The sequence below is a fragment of the Anthonomus grandis genome, chromosome 4 (assembly GCF_022605725.1).
Source record: "Anthonomus grandis grandis chromosome 4, icAntGran1.3, whole genome shotgun sequence".
Lineage (NCBI taxonomy): Eukaryota > Metazoa > Arthropoda > Insecta > Coleoptera > Curculionidae > Anthonomus > Anthonomus grandis.
The window spans coordinates 30,111,691-30,135,270 of NC_065549.1; the positions used below are offsets into that span (position 1 = coordinate 30,111,691).

The window sequence follows — 23,580 nt, forward strand, 5'->3', positions numbered from 1 at the left end:
ACTTAAATTTTCCAGAACGTAAGAATAGCAGCTTTGAAGTGCCTTGGACAAATGACCTTACGATACAAAATATACCAACTTTTACCTTTTAAAGAAAGAGTTCTATCACAACTGTCTGAATGCTTAGACGACAAAAAACGATTGGTCAGACGAGAAGCAATGGAATGTCGCTGTCTATGGTTCTTCTTGGACGCTCCCCAATAATATTGGAATACCAGTTATTTGTTATAAGGGTACATTTACAAGCAATTGGTCTTGGCTTTTATCCAATATAATTACTTAAAATAGAAATTGTTTTTAAGGCTACTCTTACATCAATTTTGCCAAATAAAGTAAATTCTAAGGTTTAATTCAAAGACGAATGGATGCATTATGTTTTATAACTTTAATTAACTCAACAGTAATGTTAAACAGGCTTTTTGGCAGGTGTGCCAAATGACTAGTTTTTTTTAATAATAGACCTTAATTATTTTTTTGTTTAATTATTTATAGTTATACTGCAATAAAACAGCTGCAACTTTAACGCTGAACAAATTAAAGCTATAGGGGATTAATAGCTTAGGTTATATTGTAAGAAGTCCTTTTTACGGTCTACCACCCTTATCGCTATAGGCACACTCCTGCTAAATACCTTATGTATAACATTTAAAATTACACTGTATTGCTTGTTTTGTACATACACCCAATCCAATGTAAAAATAAAACAAAATTTATTATTAAAATATTTTATTTACACATTATACTATGGTTTACTATATGATAACTAACGTATAAACTAACATATAGTAAAATAAACTGTTTAATATATGTGAAAAATATTCTAAAGGTTCTGGTATCATGTTTACAAAAAAAATCCAGTGATTACGCTACTGAAAATAGATTAATATACCAGAAGTGTATTATTATAGTTTATTTTTGTTAACAGATTCGTGATGTGAATACTGTACTTAGTTTCCCAAAAAGCTTAAGCATACAAAAATACATTTAGCTTATACCAAAAACTCTGACTCTATAGGGTCTGGTACAAATTATTTTTATTACGGCATTATTTGCTCACTAGTGGTGACACTAAAAGCGTTATTTTAATCTGCCAGGGCTGTTTATAATACTCGTATTAAATAATCAAATGGTAATCCATGGACATCCACGGACTGTAGGGAAATATTTGCAGTCAGCTTTGATCGAAAAATGTTTCTGCCTCAATTAGTGCAAGAAATGCCACAATAAACAGGAATGGTCTCTCAAGGTTCAGAAAGAATGGCTGGATTAGATGATTTGTAGTGCCTTATAGAATTGGACTAAACACGACTCACCAGATGTGTGAGACAGGTTTTACGTATTTCAATTTCTAAAATTTGGGAAAAAACATGTTTACGAAACTTTTAAATTCTCTAAAATTAAGAAGATATTTCGTGACGATTGATGACGACTAACGGATTTTTGTAAAATCATTATGGAAAACACCGATGAACGAAAAAAAACATTCTCTTCACAATTTAATAATCTTTTCTATTATATTTCAGGTCTCGACTCGTAAATAAAATATGTAGTATCCCAGCGGAAGCGCAGGCCACACACTTTAAAGCACAAAAAATCGATAAAAACCTCGGTACCTACCCGTTGCCCGCTCGTCCCAATCATTCCTTTGCAGTGTGTCGGCTACGCCGTGTGTTATATTTTTACGTTCTTTGTCTCCCCGCATCGTCGTGAATTTTCGATTATTAGGTCCTAATATTGCTAATAATAATGTTGAGGGCTCTAGTATTCAAAAGGATTTGGCGAACAGATGGGAGGCCATTTTAGGTAAGGGCTTGAATGCTGAAGATAGAAATAGCATTATCAGTGAATACCCCATACCCAAAAATTGTCAATCCTTTATTTCTCCAAAGATCAATAGAATAGTGTCTGCGGCTATTAATGAATTTAGTACTCGTAGGTAGATAGACAGTAGGCTGGTAGTACTGGCCCTTTCCTTGCTTTTGAAGGATGGAAGGGAAGACAACAAGCCCATCATAAAACAGCTAAGTGACGCTGGTCGACTTATGGCCGACTTATTTTACAACCAGTCTCAATATAGACGTCAGCTTCTTCTTTCTAATCTAAATAAAAATTTAAGAGAGACATTGGAAAAGTCTGAAATCTCCTCTTGGTTGTTTGGAGACAACTTGGAGGAAGAAATTAAAACTTCAAAAACTCTCCAAAGATCTAGTGAAGAGCTAAAACCAACTAGATCGACTTCTAGAAAGATTTTGAGGCCTTTAAACTTGAGAGGTCTGCTCCGTGCCAACAGCGGGTTTACTCGAGGCAGACAGGCATTCCACAAACCACAATCCAACCCGCGCCATCAACAGAGAACAACCTACAAACAACCTACAATCAACCGGACCGTCGACGCAACAGGATTTTTTTCCTTCATCGTCAGCAGGAGAAGAGTCGTCAAATATCTCCAAACAAACGCGGTTAAGGGTTAGTAAAGTAGCTGATAGGTTAAGCCAGTTTCTGACTGAATGGAAGAAAATAACTTCCGATAAAATTGTTTTATCTTATGTATCAGGTTTGACCATACCTTTCTTACATAAGCCTTTTCAGAACTTTATACCAAGAGAGCCAATTTGGTCTCAGAGTGAAAAAATTGAAATTTAAAAATCAATTAAAAAATTGTTAAAGATTGGTGCTATTACTAAAACGGTTAAATCTAAGGGTCAATTTATTTCCAACATTTTCTTGACGCCAAAAAGTGATGGATCTAAGAGGTTGATTTTAAATTTGAAATCTTTAAATATGTTTGTAAAAAATAAACATTTTAAATTGGAGGACCATAAAACAGTTGCTCGACTTATAAAGCCAAATTGTTTTATATCAACGATTGACCTTCTTTCAGTACGGCTGACGGATATATTAGTCACTAGATTTTTTGGCACACAGGCGAGTGCCGAATATATTCGTCAGGTGTTAGATCAATTTCTGAACGGCTGCCGACTCGGTCAGGGCGATGATGAAAGTTTTTTCTTGGCGTACAAGCGACTGCCGAACCGTTTCGTTTGTTTTCGTTTGTCACATAGGCGACTGCCGAAAATTTTCGGCGCTGCCGATTATTGACCGCATCCGGCAACGTGGCAAAATCAGGTGATACTTCAACCCAATGTGTGATATTTTGAGTCATTTACGCCGAGTTACTGGAGTTACGCGCCAGTCTGATTTATAATGGCTTCTGAAGACCACGCGGGTCCGTCAAGGAGCTCTGAAAGGGCAAAAAAGGAAGTATGATGAACCATATTGTGAACTTACTGAGTCAGAAGTGAATAATATTCTAGATGAGATGAGTGCAAGTGACTTATGTGCAAGCGAGGATGAACAATTTAAAGACAGTGGAAGTGAATACGTTCCTGAATCTGAGAGTGACAGTGAGGCGATTTTCAGCTCCGGAAAGATGAGAATGATTTCGAAAACCAGAGTATCCCAGAACAGAACACTGATACCAATTTAGACACCCTGATACTTTTCAAAATGTACAAGATTTTGTTATACAGTGTGATTCAAATGAATTCGTTCACCAGTTTGACAGCACTCCTAGTGGCCTCCAAAACGAAAGCTTATTGAACGAAAACCGAGAGGTGGAGTATTTTCTGAACTTTTTCTCTGAAGAAATAGCCAATGCTATTGTTGAAGAAACCAATCTTTTCGCACAACAACAAAATGCTAAGAAATGGAACAATATTGACTTAAAAGAGTTCTACGTTTTTATAGCACTTACAATGCTAATTATTATTTTTATTTCAACCTAATGAAAATTTGATTTCTTGTTTCTCTGATAGGAATCCTCACGAACTATGCAACCAAATTACCCTGGTTGCAGGGCTCTTATCCGCCAAGCCCTCCTAAGAAGGCAGGTCTCCAACGAGTCCTTAGATATTTGCATGGCGTCTGTGACTGATTGTACTTTGAAACAATATAATAGTGCCCTTAAGCTTTGGTGGAGTTACTGCGTAGAACAAAAATTAGATTTATTTTCAATTTCACAGATTAATGTTATAAAGTTTTTAACAATTTATTTTAATAAAGGTTGTTCCTATGGAACATTAAATTCCTACAGATCTGCTATGGGGCAAATAGCGGGTGAGGAGTTTCAAAGAGGTTTTCTGCTCAAAAGATTTTTTAAAGGAATTTATAATTTACGACCCAGTCAGCCAAAATATAATTCAATTTGGGATCCGTCAATTGTTTTAAATGTAATTGAAAAATGGGATAGTGTAAAAATAAATTTAAAAGATTTAACATTTTAACTCATAATACTTTTACTTTTGTCCACGGGTCAACGTGTCCAAACTATAGCGAATATTGAGGTTTGCAATTTGCAAAAGATTTTTTAAAGGAATTTATAATTTACGACCCAGTCAGCCAAAATATAATTCAATTTGGGATCCGTCAATTGTTTTAAATGTAATTGAAAAATGGGATAGTGTAAAAATAAATTTAAAAGATTTAACATTTTAACTCGTAATACTTTTACTTTTGTCCACGGGTCAACGTGTCCAAACTATAGCGAATATTGAGGTTTGCAATATACATAAGTCATCGGATGGTGTTACAATTAAAATTCCTAAAAGATTAAAAACTTCGGGGAAAAATGTTGTCCAGCCTAATGTAAAAATGTCATATTTTTCAAACAGACAACTCTGTGTTGCAAACACTATTAATATTTATTTAGAAAGAACACAGCAATTGAGAGGATCCCAAGCGAATAATTTACTTATTACATTCAAGAAACCTTATAAAAACGCTTCTACTCAATCTATATCTAAATGGGTTAAATGTATATTAAAACGTTGTGGAATAGATACAGATATTTTTACGGCCCATAGTACTAGGCATGCTGCTACATCAGCAGCAGCCTACAGGGGTGTGAGTATTGATGCGATTAGGCGTTCAGCTGGCTGGTCAGAGAAATCTCAAGTTTTCGGCCAGTTTTATCATAGACCTATTATAAAGAATAATTTTGCAACTAGTATTTTGGAAAGTAGATCAGTTTCGTTATAAGTTTGAATATGCATGCTTAGATAAGATACATTAATGTGGATAGTTATATTTTTCTTTGAGTTTATTATATTTAGGTATGTTTCTTTTATATCTTTAGCTTATTTCTGTTATGTATTTACTTTTTTCTTCTTGGTTGTGTTACCTTTGGTGTTAGTGGATTAAAAATTATAATATATTATGTTATTAATAATATAAAAATTGATGAATTTTGCTTTAAACATCTACATATTATATTTACGAGTCGAGACCTGAAATATAATTAGAAGATTAAACGAACTTACCTAAGTGATGGATTTGAAATTGCTGCCCCACATAGCATGCTATATCCACTGTATATACCTATAAAGTACAAAATGTGCAAAAGATATCGTGTATGTTCTAAGTATATACAGTATAATCCATTTATAATGAACTCGCTTATAATGGAAACTCGCATGTAATGAACGAATTTTAAAGTCCCGGCTTAAACACATGTAAAATCCTCGGACAAGATGTACTCGTTTATAATGGAACCTTGCTTATAGTGGACTAAAAATTAGTCAACTGTGTCTATAATTTGGGAGGTTTTCCAGGAATTCCCCGAAACGATATTTTCTGTATTTTTTTATTTGAGCTCGCGCTTGAAGTTGTTTTGTGGGTGTTATTCGAGGAGAAAAAGGTAAAACGGGCTTTTACGCTACATGAAAAATTAGTAATAATAAGTGATATTGAAGACGAAACTTCTCAGGCGAATGTGTGTTTATAAATGTGTAGAATGGGGGTTAAGAAAATCCACTGTATCGAATATTTGGAAGAATCGCGAAAAAATTCAAAATGATTGGAAACTTAACGACCAAAAGAAGAAAAAAATGCGTTTGTCTTTACATCCTCAGGTCTACGAAATGTTATTCAAGTGGTTTCAACAAAAAAGGGCAAACAATTTTCCAATAAGTGGGCCAATGTTACAAGTCAAGGCAGAAGAATTTGGAAAATTAATCGGCGGGAAGTTCACATGCGGCTCTGGATGGATTGAGCGCTTTAAAAAAAGGCATAACATTGTGTTTGGAAAAATATGCGGTGAGTTGGCTTCAGTAGATAGAAATATTACAGATGACTGGTTGGCTCGTGTTTGGCGTCTGATAAGTAATGACTATACAGAGAATGACATATTTAATGCCGACGAAACTGGGATTTTTTATAACATGTTGCCCCATAAAACTCACAAGTTAAAAGGTGAAACATGTAGTGGGGGAAAGATGTCAAAAGAACGTATCACAGCAATGGTTTGCTCTAATGCTTCTGGAACCGAGAAACGAAAATTACTCATTATAGTTAAGTTTAAGAGTTTATAAATGTAATTTAAAATTTTAAATTCGATTAGAATTTTTAGATTTATTTTGTTGTTTAATACATACTGTGGTTTAAGTGTTACGAATACATTCTCTGTTGTTTCAGGAAAACTTCAAAATCCCCGGTGTTTTAAAAACGTTAAAACTCTTCCTGTGGACTATTCTTGGAATAAGAAAGGTTGGATGACCTCACTGATTTTTGAAGATTATTTAAAAAAAGTGGGACAGAGAGCTCTTCAAAGAAAATCGAAAAATTTTATTGCTAGTGGATAATTACCCGGCTCATCCTGAAATTAGACTCCATTGTATCAAGTTAGTTTCTTTACCACCAAATGTAACATCAGTTCTACAGCCCATGGACCAGGGTGTCATTTGGAGTTTGAAATAAGTTTATAGGAAACAAATGCTGATGAAAATAATGCAGACTATATCGTACTTGTAATTTCCAAATCGTACTTGCCTCGCTACAGCACAGAATAAAAGATATAAAACTGTCTTTTCTGTGCCCTGCAGTGCCATAAAACAAACAAGCAAGTAATATAGTTCTTGTAACCTGCGTTTTTAGATTTTTAATCAAATAAAAGTAACAAAATATTTGAGAATCAAATTGGAAGCATCCAAGGTAAGACAACTTTACTTTTTTTGTAATATTTGTTGTTGTTGTCACAATTAATTATTTATTATTAGTCTTTTGGTGCCATGAGTGTTGATTATCTTGTAAATGGTTATTAGTTATTATTGTTTAAAATCTAAGTAACTTTTATCATTGTTATATTAATTACTTAAAATAATTATGCATAATTATGCCTAAGCCTCTCTTGATAAACTGTATATTGAATAAGAATGTATCTTTATTTTACGAAAAGATTTTGACACATTATAACTTTTTAAGAAACTTCTTTTTCTGTGACTAGAGATTATCATATTTTACACAAGTCACAAACAAAAAGAAAAGGAGACCCTGTGAATGTGATAGTGAATTATTTATTTTAACATCGGTAGTGAAGAGCCAAGAACTATCCTGCTGTACAATCTTAGTTGTTATCCGCGCATCACTTTGGTAACTCTAGGGAACATCATAATATTATTGTGAATAAATGATTATGAATTAATGCCTTTAACCCTGATGTGGATTATTTTTCTTTGCAGGTACCTCATACACTGATCATTAACGTAGTACCTAGTTTTACTATAAAATTTTAAAAAATTTATGCTAAAAACTTATTTAAACGAAATTGTTACCGTAAGGTAGCCAAAGATGTGGAAAATTGTTATTTTTAGACAATTCATTGGAACACACACACAAATTTTATCCTTGCATTCCCAAAATTATGTAACTCGAACCTCCCCTCCCTTAACAAAAAATATGGCAGTAACTCTACGTAACTTTTCAAGCAATTCAGACTGTGAAAATGATGAACCTAATGACAATTTACATTCATATTCAGTCATAAAGGAGCCAGAAATAGAAGGCGGACTGCTAGTTAGCAATGTATCCATCTTTAATTTTAAAGAAAGTTTCGAATCTCAATTGGGTCAATGGGCAACTGAAGAGAATTTAAGAAAATTATTAAGGATTCTTCAAACATGTTCAGATAAAGAGCTCAAAAACCTTCCAGTTGATCCTCGTACCCTTCTTAGAACACCAAAAAACACTGACTGCAAATTATTTGGCTCAGGAAATTATTTTTATTTTGGGATTCAGAATTCTATTAACATTTTATTTGCTAAATTTACCCTGAGCCCAGAACTAATTAACAATATTGAAATTGCAGTAAATGTGGATGGGTTACCCGTTCATAAAAGTACTGGAAATTCGTTTTGGCCCATATTGTGCTTAATAAAATCAATTGAAGTGCTTAATAAGGAAGTTTTTGTGGTAGCCCTCTTTCAAGGCCCAAACAAACTTCCTGCAAATAAATTGATTTTTGATTTTGTTTCAGGATGTACTAATCCAGTAAATAATGGAATTAAAATAGGAAATTTTATTATTCCATTTAAAGTAAAAATGATAATTTGTGACACGCCAGCTAAGTCATATATTTTAGCCCTTAAGGGCCACAGTGTATTTTTCTCATGCACCAAATGTTGCACAGAAGGGACCATTCATGAGGGTATTGTATTGTTTTGATGAATTGAACTGTGCTAAGAGAAATGATGTTAATTTTAGAAATAAAACTCAAGAAGAGCATCACACAGGCAATACCATTTTACAAAATATACTACTAAATTTGATATGATTGAAGATATACCCCTTGACTATATGCATTGCATTCTTTTAGGAGTCACAAAAAGAATGTTCTGCCAAAAAAGGATTCCATTTGAATTCTCACGAAGAAAAACCCGAGATATTAATGAAATAAAAAGATACAAAGCTACTGAGTTTCTTTTATTATTACAATATACAGGACCAATTGTCCTAAAAAATGTTGTTTCTAAAAAGATATATCATCTATTTTTAATGCTATCAACAGCTACTTTAATTTTAGCAAGTAAAGAATTTTCAGTAAATGAAAGTTTGGTTGGATTTGCCATATCGTTGCAAGAACATTTTATTATGAACTGTAGAAAGGTATAAGGTTTATGTTTTGTATCATTAAATGTACATAGTCTTTTACATATAGGGGACTGTGTGAATCGTTTTGGAAGTCTTGATATTTTAGCTATTTTTTGTTTGAAAACTACATGCAACAAATTAAAAAAATAAACGCAAATCACAGCCTATAAAACAAAAGAATATCTGAGGATATAATTTCATTAGTCCAATAAACCTTTTACTGTGCATTTTTCTCTAGAACATAGTAATGGCCCACTATTGCCTGGTTTAACAAGACCACAATTTAAAAAATACATAGAAAGGGACTTTTTAATTAATGCTAATAAATTAGCAGATAGTTAAATGATAAAACGATAGTGGAAGTTAAAAATTTTGCCACAAATTCAAATGGCAATGTAATTGTATTGGTTTCTTGTATGAAAGCAATAATGATCTTTTTTCTAAACCATGCTCATCGTCATTTGTCAATGTTTTCATGATATGCAAAAAATGTATTGAATTGAAATCATGGGAAGTTAGCAGTATAAGAAAGTTGTTGTCTTACCATTTGAAAGAAAGCTTGTGTGTTTTCCATTATTGCATCTATACATTATATTTGGTAAATGTACTGGCCGGTCTAACAATGTCTGAATAGTAAATTTGTTACTTTCTTCATTTTTTTATTTTACTTTTCTATTTTTTAAAAGAAAATAATATCCATTCGATGGCACTTTTTATGTGAAAAACTACAAAATTATAGGTCCTCTTTAGGTCTTATTGGAACATCCTGTACATTAGTATTTTTGTATCTTTAAATGATATTACAATTATATTGAAGTAACAAATTGTATACAATTTTATGGTTGTGAAGCATTGAAAATGTGGTACGTAGTTGCATTCACTAAAGAAAGTAGTGGATCCGCTGTGCCATCAAGCTGGTATATAGACAAGTCATCTGAGTGTTTTTGGCCTCCTTTAACAGTAAAAAGAGCCCACTATCAAAAAGCTGATCAAAGATAAAGTTATCCCAGAAGAAGACTGGAAACCCTTTAAGGATGAGATTCTAGGAAAATATAGTAAGGAAAGTATGAAATCTTCTACCATTATTCTACAAAATATATTTTTTTAATTAAGAATGCAAGCGATGGCTAAGCTTAAAAAAGCAAAAAGTAGAGATAAGCTTACTACAACAGATGATAATGAAGATAAGGGAAAACGAAAAAGAAAACCATCTCACAAAATTCATAATACAAGTTCATCTGATGCGGATGAGAGTAGTGGTTCAGTTAACTCTTTATCATTTCCTAGTTTTTCGAAACATTTGCAAACAAGTGGTATATCCAATAAATTATTATTCTTTTAAAACGTGTTTATGTTTTATCTTTTACGAGGGATGTCTTTTAAGTTTTGCATATAGAAACATAGAGGGCGTCACTAATCAAATGTCATTAGTCAAACTTAACCTCAAACTTTACTTTTCTTAAATTCAAAACGTCAGTGCGATACATATAGTTTTACAGCTACAGTGAATTTTTAAAGGTAGCAAATTGCGCATACCATGGACTTAAACAGAGAACATTTTCGGGCCATCATTTTTTACAATTTTCGAAGGCAATTATCTCAACAAGAATGCTGTGCTGAGTTGATTTCTGTTTTCGGTAATGAAGCACCACATCAGTCGACAGTTTCTCGTTGGTATGCAGAATTCAAGCGTGGACGGGTTAGTCTTAGCGACGATCCAAGGTCAGGTGCACCAAAAACGGCTGTCACCCAAGAAAACATCGATGCTGTGCGTATGCTTATCACGGAAGATCGACATGTGACATATCGTGAGATTGAGGCTTCATTGGCGATTTCAAAGACCTCAATTCAAAAAATTTTGCATGAAGAATTACGGGTAAGAAAATTAGTTTCCCGCTGGATACCGCATCTGTTAACTGAAGAACAGAAAGAAGCTAGGGTGATGTGGTGTCAAACAACTCTAGACCGCTTTGAGGCAGGAAACTCTAAAAATGTGTACAGCATTGTCAGTAGTGATGAATCATGGATTTACTCATATGAACCTGAAAATAAACGTCAGTCCTCTGTATGGGTATTTCAAGATGAAGAAAAGCCAACAAAAGTCATTCGTTCTCGAAGTGTATCCAAAAAGATGGTTGCAACATTTGTCTCAAAAGCAGGTCATGTTGCAACAATTCCTCTGGAGAATCAACGAACTGTTACTGCCGATTGGTACATTACCATTTGCCGAAAGTCATCGCTGAGCTTCGAAAAGCGAACCCACAACGACGAATCATCCTCCACCAAGACAATGCAAGTTCGCACACAGCCCGGAAAACTATTGAATTTTTAACTTATCAAAACGTCGAATTACTGGATCATCCTCCGTACAGTCCCGACCTAAGTCCCAACGATTTCTATACTTTTCCAAAAATCAAGAATGAACTGCGTGGTCAGAGGTTTCAGACGCCAGAGGAAGCAGTTAACGCCTTTAAAAATGCAATTTTGACAGTACCCACAAACGAGTGGAATAACAGCTTTGACAACTGGTTTGAGCGCATGCAAAAGTGCATTAAATTTCGTGGAGAATACTTTGAAAAACAATAAAGTCGTTAAAAGTTATTTTTTGTTTTATTCCAGCTGCATATGCAAAACTTAAAAGACAACCCTCGTAGATTTTGCGAATTATGAAGATTATACTTCCACGAATGCAAGTAAAAGTTCCAGACACCTTAATATGCCAAAGAGATGCATATCCCTTTCTCCCTTAAAAAAAGCCATTACTTTTTTACTCCAAGATTCTCAACGACTTTCTGAGCAAGAACAAGATATTTATCACAAAAGAAAAGAAGACATGTACGCTGTACGCAAGAGGCAAAAGTAATTTTTGCTATACATATCAAGATTACTTAATGATTTATTTTGAGAAAATTATTGCTGCAACAGAATTTACTTGAGAACGGACATAAGCAAACAGAAATGATGCAACCAGCTGGAGAAAAAATGGTGCAAATATTTGAATTGTAACAGAAAATGCAGACTCATTCATTAGGCAAGACATTATAAAAGCACTTATTTGCATATCTAATATATATAAATATTTGTTAGAATTTAGAGTGTAAGTGCTAAGAAAACTCAATATGGTAAATATACAAGTTAATGATTTAGAGACCACAATACAGAATTTAAAAAATACCTCAAATATACCAGAAAATGAAGAAATGCTATATGAAGAGTTTAGTAATTTATTTCCATTGGATATGGAAAAACCTAACAGACTAGAAAATGTGCTGCTGAGGAAGAATCTTTTTTCCATTACCTTTAATTATATGAAATGTATATTAAATGACTTTTTTATATATTTTAGGCAGTCGTGTGGGAGGTAGTGACGTATCTGAAATTGTCAAAAGATTGATATACAAGATGTTCACTAATGAACTTGGAACTTTATTTAGTTGGGATGGTGCAAAGGGCAAGTTAAAATTTATAAATTTAAGAATTGCCACTGTAATTTTAAGTAAGCTAAATGGAATGAAAATATTTTTTTGTTCTATTAGTTTCTTATCATTTATTTAGATACTGTGCGAAATAATCCATCCACAAAAGATTCGACGCAAGCATGTTATAATACATGTAAAGAAATGGTTAGTCCGAGCAAAGGAGAGAATACATTTGGAAAAGAAACAAAAAAGGTGCATATTTCATTTCTCTATTTTCAAAACAATTTAAAAATTTATTAATTTTGCACATAAAATATTAATCAAAACATTAATACACTTATTTTTATTTTTAGACAAAATGAGACAGAATGACATGCACAAGAATGAACCAAGGCGTAAGCAGCCAAGCTCTTCTTGAATATTTTAGTTTTATCCCTTGTAAATTAAATTTGTTGTGAATAAATGGAGAATATGACCTTAATTTTTTTTTATTTTTTTAAAAAGGGTTTAAAGCTGAACCAGGTAATATCACGATGTATTTAAAAAAAAACTTATGTACACTTTTAGTTAATTCTGAAATGGAAGTTTTAATCAAATTAAATTAATAATATAATTAAATAGTTCTTTATTTTTCAAATTCCAAAAATCTAACTTGAATTTTGCAATATAAAATGACATTTAATTCCGAATATTTCACTGTTCGTCTCAATTTAGATTTTAACGCATACACCAGAAATTGTACATATATGGTATATCCGGAGCATGTTTCGTGGATATAGAGTGCATATATCTAGAGGATATATATTACATATCCTGGAATATTACAAATGTATTTGTATATTCCATAAATATACATGTAATAGATACATAGAATATAACCCTTGGATATACTTTAGATATCCGTTATATACAGGATATACACTGTACATACTCTAGTATATTCCATGTATCACATAGTGTGTGACAAATGTACATTTATTTTACATCCATAATAAACAGCGCATTAAAAATAGACAGTGTTTTATATATACGTCAGTACATTATAATAAAACTCGTCCATGCTGATTTTACGATCATGTACGCAAAATCTGCATGGAAAATGTATAAATCATATCTCTACTTTTGAGTAATAATTTCAAAATTTTGTGGCATTGGCATATTCACTTCGCGCAGGCCTGCAGACTACCAAACAAAATTAAAAAAACGAGGAACAGCAATAGCGGCTTTTCGATATCGCTGGATGGTGCGGTTGCCAAGCGTATTATGGGTGAGCTAAGTCACAATAAAATATAGTTTTATTCTAAGCGGTTAAATTGTCTTTGGTAAATGGCATGCGTATGGAAAATGTGGGTTTCAATAATGTATATTGAATTTTACATTATATGCATTATCTATGAAAATTAATGATAGGGGAGACTGGGGACAATTGAAACAGGAGACAGTTGAAATAGTCGCCATTTTTTTTAGACGCGAAGGTAAAAACTCGTGTACGCAGCCTCACAAAGTTTGACTAATTCCACATTTCTGCTCGACAGTGTGAAACTAACAGTTGAGCAAAGTGGGTGTGTTTGCGCTCGGCTCTCTTATTTTATGTCAACAAAGTAATTTTTACATTTCATCTAAATAGTGTGGAAACAAGAAATTTATGTGTAAGTACACCACTTTTTTGTTTTTAATCAATTTTTTTATGTTTTTGCTTAGGATTAGCAGCCTAAACTTGTTAGTTTTAATTAAAGAGTTTAAAGAAAAATAATATTTTGCCAAAAAAAACCTGAAGAGGACAATTGAAACAAGATGTAAATAATTTTACGGGGACGGTTGAAACATAATTTATAGAAGGCTTTTGGTATTATTTTTGCGTAAACTGATTAACTGATTGTAACAAACTCTCCGAGGGCTATTATTTTGTTATAGAATGCCACGTGAAAGGGTCAGGAAAACAAATAGAGGTACCAAATCCAACTAGGTTTACGAAAATGCGTATAGGGAGGTTATTGAAAATGGAGCATCCGTAAGGTCTGCGGCAGATTTGTTTGAACTGAATCATGTTACATTAGGCAGATGTATTAAGAAAAAGAAAGAATCTATTGAACATGGGTCCACTGAAACTATAACAATGGGATATAGGTGCGTACGACGAGTATTTAACGTTGAGCAGGAAAAATCCATTGTTAAATACATAATAAAGGCATTTTAAATATTTTACGATCTATCGCCAAAAGAAATACGTAAACTGGCCTACCAAATAGCCGTAAAATATTCATTGAATATGCCGAATACATGGACTAAAAACTCATTGGCAGGAGAAGATTGGTTTTCCGGGTTTATGAAACGTAATCCTAAACTATCAATCCGTTGTCCCCAGGCTACAAGCCTTTCAAGAGCGACCAGTTTTAACCCAACAAATGTACAACTTTTCTTTGACAATCTTGCCACGGTAATAGACAGATATAAATTCCAAGCGAAGGACATTTATAATATAGACGAAACCGGTGTTACGACGGTACAAAAACCTGCTAAAATCGTAGCAGAAAAGGGACGCAAACAGGTAGGGGCATTTACATCAGGAGAACGTGGCACTTTGGTTACAGTGGCAATAGCGGTAAATGCATATTAGAAATAGCATCCCACCAATCTTTATCTTTCCAAGATTAAGATATCAGGATCATTTCGTTGGATGCAAGAAGATGAATTCTTGCTATACTTAAGACACTTTCAAAAACATACCAACAGTTGAATTGAAAATAAAGTTTTGCTTTTAATAGATAACCATCAATCTCATTTAAGTATACCTTTTGCAAAGAAAACGGCATTGTTGTCCTCTCATTTCCCCCACACTGTTCACATAAACTACAACCTTTGGATCGATCGATTTATGGTCCATTTAAAAAAGCTGTAAGTTCAACTTGCGATTCTTAGATGAGAAACAACCCAGGCAAAACGATGACAATTTATGACATCCCCAGCATCGTTAAACAGAGTCTCTCTATGGTTTTAACACAATCTAATATTGTTGCTGGATTCCAGTGCACTGGTATATGGCCATTTAATCGAGATATTTTTACGGCTTTAGATTTTGCTCCATCATATGTAACTGACAGACCTGCTCCCGAAAATTTGCAGATAAATATCCCTCAAGAAGTCCAGGCAGTAGGTTCAAGAGAGAATAAAGATTTAAGCAGCACTGATTCTTTTCCAAAATTAGTAAATTCTAACTCTCCAAGAGCGTCAACGAGCGGAACTGTTTCGTTAGAGCCGTCAAGCACCCCGCCTCCAGTTGCATCTACAAGTGTCCAGTCAGCCTCTAACCTCTCTTTGGATGTGTTTTCACCTGAGCTAATAAGGCCGTTACCAAAAGCTCTTCCTCGGAAAACTACAGGGAAACGCAAAAGTAGAAAATCCATCATTTATACGGACACACCAGAACAAGATGCTATTCAACAAGGATATGAAGCAAAAAAAAAAGAAGAAAGTGAAAAAAAAGTTGGTGATCCAAAAAACACATCAAAAACACCAGTGTCCAAAAAAACTCGTCAACAGAATAGTCAGGACGATAGCAGCAGTGACAATGAAGACTGTTTTTGTCTAGTATGTTTGGAATCGTATAGAAATAGCCGTTCGGGGGAAAAATGGGTGCAATGCATTGATGGCCACCAATGGTCACATGTAGAATGCACTCGTCAAGAAGATTTGTATATCTGTCATAACTGCATGTCAGAATAAATATTCTACTTTGCTAATTTATCTTTATTTCAGCATTAGGATAATTATTATGTTGTTTAAAACTTTTGAATAAAAAATTTGGTTTTATTTAAGTGTAAAAATTATATGTATCAATGTTTTTTTCTTCGTATTTCTAAATTGAATGTTATTTCAGTATTAAAATAAATATTTTGTTTATTCTTAATGGTGTTTCAACTGTCCCTGGTATGTGTTTAAACTGTCCCCGTCTCCGGGACAATTGAAACAATATACAAGGCTATATGTTTCCTTTAATATCTTACAGGCATTATATAATAAGTAAAATAACCTGATTTAAAATATACAATTAATAAATGTCCTTGTAAAAAATTTTTTAGCCGTAAATATGATTTTCTCTAAGAAAAAAAAATAAATATTTGGAAATTGTTTCAATTGTCCCCGGTCTCCCCTATGTGAAAATTTATGAAATATCTAGAGGCTAACAGGTTTAAGAAGTAAAATTTTAAAAAGAAAAACTACCCATCTGGAAAAAGAATTAGAAATAACAAGTGTTTACGTAAATAGCGGCAATAGTGTCGTCAAATGAGATCGGGGAGGTGGCGAGGAGCCGCCGCATCGTCGGAGGAGCCGTCGTTGAACAGAGAGACGAACAGCAGCGTGAAAAGACACTCGATATTTTTAGAGTTTAACCTGTTGTTAAGAAAATTCGCTACTTTAAATAATATTAAAGTTTAATACATTTTTGACCGTACGAAAACTCCTTCTTCTTGCGAAAAGAGCCAGACGGTTTTCCGAGTATCTTCTTCCCGGCTTGAAAAATAATATTTTGTACGTATTTGGTAATTTAGTTAAGTTTTGGTTGTCGATTAGTATTCGTTACGATGACATAAGTTTAAGTCCGTGGCCGTCGTGGATTGTAACGATATTTTATATCGGCAGAATTTACCATTTTATGTGTTTTAATACCGTGATAAATGTTAATTGAACCAGTGATGTACAGTCTGTGTTTTTAACGAAATAAAAATCCGATTAAGATAAATTTGAGTCGCTTTTATTTCAAACATTTTTGGTCTTCGAGCTCGGATTTTTTATTTTTGGGTCCTTCCATGTGAACTTTTAGTGTGTTCGTGCATGGTGTTGCACGATTGGTTCTTGGATAAAACGGTATTAATTGGTAAACACAACTTGGGGATTGGAAAGTGAATTTGTTGTGTGAATTCCAGTGTGGACTTTCCAATCGTAAATAGTCAGGCCCGGACTTGGAATTTTGTTAATTTGGGAATTTGTCTATTGTGAGAGGCAAGTTACAAATAGCTGGCTTATTAAGCGTTTTGCTGTGGATGCTAAACGCGCTGTGAAGAGCTGTACGCTATTTGAAGGGTTTATTTGTGGGGACCCAGGAGGTGTTGGTAGCTGGCGCTGGTGGCCTTATTCCTTATTGTGTGGGCTCTTAAGCGGCAAGTGGCTTAAAAAAGTGGACTTTTTTGGACATCGCTTCGTAGTGTGGAGTGTGTCGAGTAAGGTTTGGTGAAAAATAGTAAAGAACAGGTAACATAGGTTAAGAATTTTGTGGCCTCTATATTACTATAAATTTTGGTGCATATTTGTGTTTGCGTTACGTATTAGGATACAGGGCTTTTATATAGAATTGTACAATGGAGGAAGAGCTTAAATTGTTAATTAAAAAGCGAGAGGCTGTGAAGGGGCGAATCACTCTTTTCAGAAAATATTTGGCAGAAATTGAGGATAAAGTTTCTAATTTGGGGGAAAATGAGCTTTTAGATGAAACTCTTTTTATAGAGTTAGAAACTAGATGTAACAAAATTGAGGAAATCTTTGGGGAGTTTGAGGGTTATCAAACTGAGATAGAATTAAATTCTAATGAAGAAGATTTTGAATTGAGGCTTAGTGAAAGGGATGCTTTTGAAAATGATTATTTTAAAGCGGTGAGTAGGGCAAAAAAGATATTAAAATCTCGTAAGGACGGAGATAATAAAAGCGATATTTCCAGTGTATCTGAGGCACCCTCAAACATGAATTCTGGGGCAAGTTTAAATGTGAACAACGCGGTTCGCAATGTGGTTACGGAAAATCTTTCAAATAGTGTTAAATTACCATTAATTAATATTCCAACTTTTGATGGGTCTTATAATAAATGGCTGGAATTTAAAGACACATTTGAGAGTTTGATCCATAAAAATCAGGGTATAAGTGAAGTACAGAAATTTCATTATTTGAGGGCGCAGTTATTGGGGTCTGCTAAGCAAGTAATCGAATCTATTGAGTTTAGCGCCGTAAATTACAACATAGCGTGGGAGTCATTATGTAAAAGATTTAATAATAAAAGAATACTTATCCAAAACCACATTTGGGGAATTTTTGAGGTTTCTCCTTTGCGACATGAGTCTTCTGAGGGCTTGAGAAACTTGTGTGATACGGTGTCGAAACATTTGCGGGCATTAGAAAATTTGGGTAGACCGGTGCAATCTTGGGATGATTTAATAATTCATCATTTAGCATCTAAGTTAGATCGTATTAGTTTAAAAGAGTGGGAGAGTCTTAAGGTTAAAAATGAAACTCCTTTGTTGTCAGATTTTAAAGAGTTTATTAAAGGTAGGGCTGATCTGTTGGAAACTCTAGAACATTCTAGGAGTCCCAAGGTAGAGAAAGAACAAGTTTCAGGTAACTGGCGTAAACCCAAGGAACAAAAGGCATTTTTAAGCGTTGGTAAGAAGTGTCCAGTGTGTAAAGACCTTCACGAACTGGTAAATTGCAAAAGGTTTTTGAATTTCCCTGTTCCAATTCGAGTTAGTATTGTAAAAAGAAATAGGCTTTGTATGTGCTGCTTTTCCTCTAATCATTTTAGTATGAAGTGTACTGCACCTAAGTGTGCAAAATGTAGTATGGATCATCATACATTATTACACTACTCTAGAGCCTCCTTAGAGGGGAGTAGTGCTCAGGTAAATAAGGGCCGGGAAGTTGTTGTTAGTACTACGAGTGGAGGTACAGAGCAGACCACTATCACTATGTCTACGAGTAGCGGTAAAAATTGTGGGTATCGCGGCCAACAGGTTTTGCTCTCAACAGCGGTGGTCAAGGTTAAGGATGTCTATGGTGAACTACATGAATGCAGGGCTTTATTGGATTCGGGTTCGATGAGCAACTTTCTGACTGAAAAGATGTATAATAGGTTAGGGTTGCAGAGTAAACCAGTCGACGTTTCTGTGGTAGGGATTAGTCAAAGCGCATGGAATGTAAAAAAAAGGTGTGAAGTTGAATTTTTGTCTAGTTTGGGTAACTTTAAGGCTTCAATCTCATGTTTAATAATTCCGAGAATAAGTGAGGAACTTCCACTTTATGAGGTCAATTTAAAGGCACTGAATATCCCTGGAAATATTCAGCTGGCAAATCCAGGCTTCCATATCCCAGAAGAGGTTGATATGCTGATTGGGGCTGGATTTTTTTGGAAACTCGTGCGAGATGGGCAAATATCGTTGGGCAATGGTATGCCATGCCTCCAAAATACATGTTTGGGTTGGATTATTTCTGGAGAGTTCCAAAATAATATATCTGGTGGGAAAAATTCTAAAACTATTTGTAATTTTGCAATGGATTTGGATGTGCAAAATCAGTTGCAAAAGTTTTGGCAATGGGAGGAGCCAGGAATGACAAAAAATGAGAATTTGTCTTCTGAGGAGGTAATGTGTGAAAATTTGTTTGTTTCTACAACTTCTCGTGGTGAGGATGGTCGATTTGTGGTGACTATTCCTTTGAAAGATTCTGTAGATAAACTTGGAGATTCAAAACAAATGGCTTTGCAAAGATTATTTTCCTTAGAAAGAAGGTTTCAAAAAAGTGAGTCGTTGCGTAAGCAATATGGCGAATATATGGCCGAATATGAAAGAGTGGGCCACATGACTAAGACTAGTGATTTTCAGGAGGATGAGGTGTCTTTCTTTCTTCCACATCATGGAGTGATTAAAGAGGACAGCTCTACAACAAAATTAAGAGTTGTGTATGATGGGTCGGCACAGTCAAGCAGTGGCGTCTCCATTAATGACTTACAATACGTTGGACCTAAAATACAGGATAATTTGTTGTCGATTCTGTTACGATTTAGGCAAAACAAGGTGGCATTTTGCGCAGATATTGCGAAAATGTACAGACAGATTTGGTTGAGGGATGATCAGAGGTCATTACAAAGGGTGTTGTGGCGAAATGATCCATCTGAAGAGGTCGAGATCTATGATTTAAACACGGTGGTTTTTGGTTTAACATCTAGCCCTTTTTTAGCCGTCAGGTGTCTAAAGCAGCTTGCGTTGGACTACCAGGCAAGTCATCCGAATGCTTCTAGAATGATTAACGCTGATTTTTACGTGGATGATCTCATTTCCGGTTCGTCATCTCTAGAAGAGGCATTAGAGGTGTGTAAAGAGACTTCTAGTATTTTAATATCAGCAGGTTTCGAGTTAAGAAAGTTTTGCTCCAATAACAAGGTTTTTTTGAGTCAGATGGGTCCAGATAATCCAGATATAGAAGGGCATAATGTTGTGTTGAATCTAGGTGAAGGTGAAAAAACCAAAACATTAGGATTATTTTGGAACTGTTCTTTGGACGTTTTTACGTATAAAATTGGATCTTCGTTGAATAATTATTATGTGATAAGTAAAAAAAAAATACTCTCTGACATCGCTCAGATATTTGACCCGTTGGGTTTGCTAAGTGCCAGTATCATAATTCCTAAAATCATCTTACAGAAACTGTGGTTGCTTAAATTGTCGTGGGATGATGAAATTCCAATAGAGTTAAGGAATGAGTGGTTAAGGTTTAAAAGTGAAATGTTGGAATTTAATAGTCTTTTAATTCCCAGATTTGTGTCATGTGAAAATCCAAAAAGGATGGAATTACATGGGTTTTCTGATGCAAGTCAAAATGCATTTGGGGCTTGCGTTTGTATCAGAACCGTTGACAGTTTAGGTTGTTTGCAGGTTAAATTACTATGTGCTAAAAGTAGAGTGGCACCAATAAAGGCTTTAACTATACCAAAATTGGAACTGTCAGCTGCATTATTACTCTCAAAACTGGTTCAGGAGGTTTTAGAATCAAAGGTGCTACATTTCGATGAAATGATTTTATGGTGTGATTCAACTGTAGTGTTAAGTTGGATTAGGTCGCCGGCAAATCAGTTTAATCAGTTCGTATCAAATCGAGTGGCTCAGATACAAACTTTGGTAGATTGTGACAAATGGCGATATGTAAAATCTGAAGATAACCCAGCTGATCTGGTGTCCAGGGGTGTCTTTCCATCTAAGTTAAAAAACAACAAGATGTGGTTTAATGGTCCTGATTGGTTGGGACAGTTGGAATATTTTGTTAAAAATGTAGAAATTGTGAGTTTGGATAAACTTCCAGAAACCAGAAAAAAGATCCAGGCTCATGTTTGTGTTGAGAATATTCCCTTTGAGCTACTTAATAAGGTTTCAGATTTTTATAAATTAAAGAGGATTTTTGCTTGGTGTAAAAGATTTGTGGATAACTGTAGGAGCAATAAACTTGGGAAATCGCGTCGTTTTGGAGAATTATCTGTGGACGAATTGAGAAATTCTGAGAGGGAATTAGTGAAAATTGCTCAAGGTGAAAGTTTTTCTAAAGAGTTGGCTGTTCTAAGGAAAGGTAAATTCATAAAAAAAGGTAAATTGTCAGGGTTAAATACTTTTCTTGACAAAGATGGTATTTTGAGAGTCGGTGGTAGGTTGAGGTTGTCAGGTTTTGAGTATGACAAGAAGTTTCCTGCCCTATTAAGTAGTAAACATATTTTATCCAGGCTAATTGTGAGGCACGAACATAAAATATTGCTACATGCTGGTCCTCAGATGGTATTGAGCTCCATAAGAGAAAGGTATTGGCCTATTGGGGGGAGAAATTTAGTAAAGAAAATAATTTACGAGTGTGTGGCATGTGCGCGAGTTAAGCCGTTATCTCTTGGGATTCAAATGGGCAATCTTCCAAAATCACGTTTAACGATGCAGCCTCCTTTTAATATTACAGGTGTGGACTTTGCGGGGCCGTTTAATCTCAAGATTGCACAAGGTCGTGGTAATAGATTATATAAGGGTTATATATGTGTATTTGTGTGTTTCACGACACGTGCCATACACTTAGAAGTTGTCACAAGTTTGTCAACAGAGGCTTTTATAGCCACACTTAGAAGGTTTGTCTCGCGTAGGGGAAAACCAAGTGAAATTCACTCTGACAATGGTAAAAACTTTTTGGGAGCCTCTTCAAAATTAAAAGAATTTGGTCATTTTTTAGAGGATAATCAATCCAAATTGGAAGGGTTGGTCAAAGATGAGGGTATAGAATGGCATTTCATTCCTGCCTACTCGCCTCATTTTGGAGGCCTTTGGGAGGCAGGCGTCAAAACTGTCAAATATCATTTAAAAAGGGTGGTTGGCAATCATAATTTAAGTTATGAAGACTTTACAACGATTTTGTGTCAAATAGAGGCCATTGTCAATTCACGTCCTTTAACTCCGATGTCATCCGATCCTCGCGATCTGGATGTAATTACCCCTGCGCATTTTTTAATAGGTAGGCGGCTTACCTCGGTACCTGATAAGAACTTACTTAGTGTTAGTGAAAACAGGTTAGCGCGTTTTGAAAAGCTGCAACAAATGCAGCAGAGCTTTTGGTCTAGGTGGTGTAAGGAATATGTGGCTGAACTTCAAAATCGTGTCAAGTGGAAGCACAGTAAGGACAAGTTAAAGGAGGGTGACTTGGTTTTGATCAAGGAGGACAATATTCCACCTTTGGATTCGCGAATGGGACGAGTATTACGGCTTTATCCAGGTGTCGATGGAACCAGTCGTGTTGCAACTCTTAAAACTTTACGTGGTGAAGTTACTCGTTCTTTTTCTAAGTTGTGTCCGCTTCCAATCGAATCAGATATTAAATAACGGGTGCGTGTTGTTTGTGTAATGTGTTAATTTTAATTTAATTACGTTTAGTTAGGTTTACAGTTGTTTTGAGACTATGTTAGTATATGTCAACATAGTCGTGGTTGTAACTGTTTTATGTAAGAAGAAAGTAAGATATGTTAGGTGTTAGGGTTTATTATCTTACAAGTATTTTGTGGTTTGTTGAAAGTCTGGATTCTTTCAAGGCGGGGGGGATGTTAAGAAAATTCGCTACTTTAAATAATATTAAAGTTTAATACATTTTTGACCGTACGAAAACTCCTTCTTCTTGCGAAAAGAGCCAGACGGTTTTCCGAGTATCTTCTTCCCGGCTTGAAAAATAATATTTTGTACGTATTTGGTAATTTAGTTAAGTTTTGGTTGTCGATTAGTATTCGTTACGATGACATAAGTTTAAGTCCGTGGCCGTCGTGGATTGTAACGATATTTTATATCGGCAGAATTTACCATTTTATGTGTTTTAATACCGTGATAAATGTTAATTGAACCAGTGATGTACAGTCTGTGTTTTTAACGAAATAAAAATCCGATTAAGATAAATTTGAGTCGCTTTTATT

The 23,580-nt window shown here is 34.6% G+C and overlaps 2 protein-coding genes across 3 annotated transcripts in view; one reads left to right on the forward strand and one right to left on the reverse strand.

The window, feature by feature from the left end:
* The window catches only part of LOC126735455 (MMS19 nucleotide excision repair protein homolog), a 41,889-nt gene extending 41,149 nt beyond the window's left edge, over positions 1–740 (forward strand). The window contains exon 12 of the mRNA XM_050439446.1: positions 16–740. Within this exon, the coding sequence (XP_050295403.1) occupies positions 16–204 (189 nt within the window). The 3' untranslated portion in view covers positions 205–740. The remainder of the gene's footprint in view (positions 1–15) is intronic.
* Positions 710–23,580, reverse strand: part of LOC126735456 (armadillo-like helical domain-containing protein 3) — an 82,296-nt gene continuing 59,425 nt past the window's right edge. Inside the window, exon 8 of one of the 2 annotated variants that reach the window (XM_050439449.1) lies at positions 710–5,376. In XM_050439449.1, coding sequence (XP_050295406.1) covers positions 5,358–5,376 — 19 coding nt within the window. In that variant the 3' untranslated portion in view covers positions 710–5,357. Of the gene's footprint in view, positions 16,734–23,580 lie in introns of both variants that reach the window. The other variant, XM_050439448.1, reaches the window with a different exon arrangement.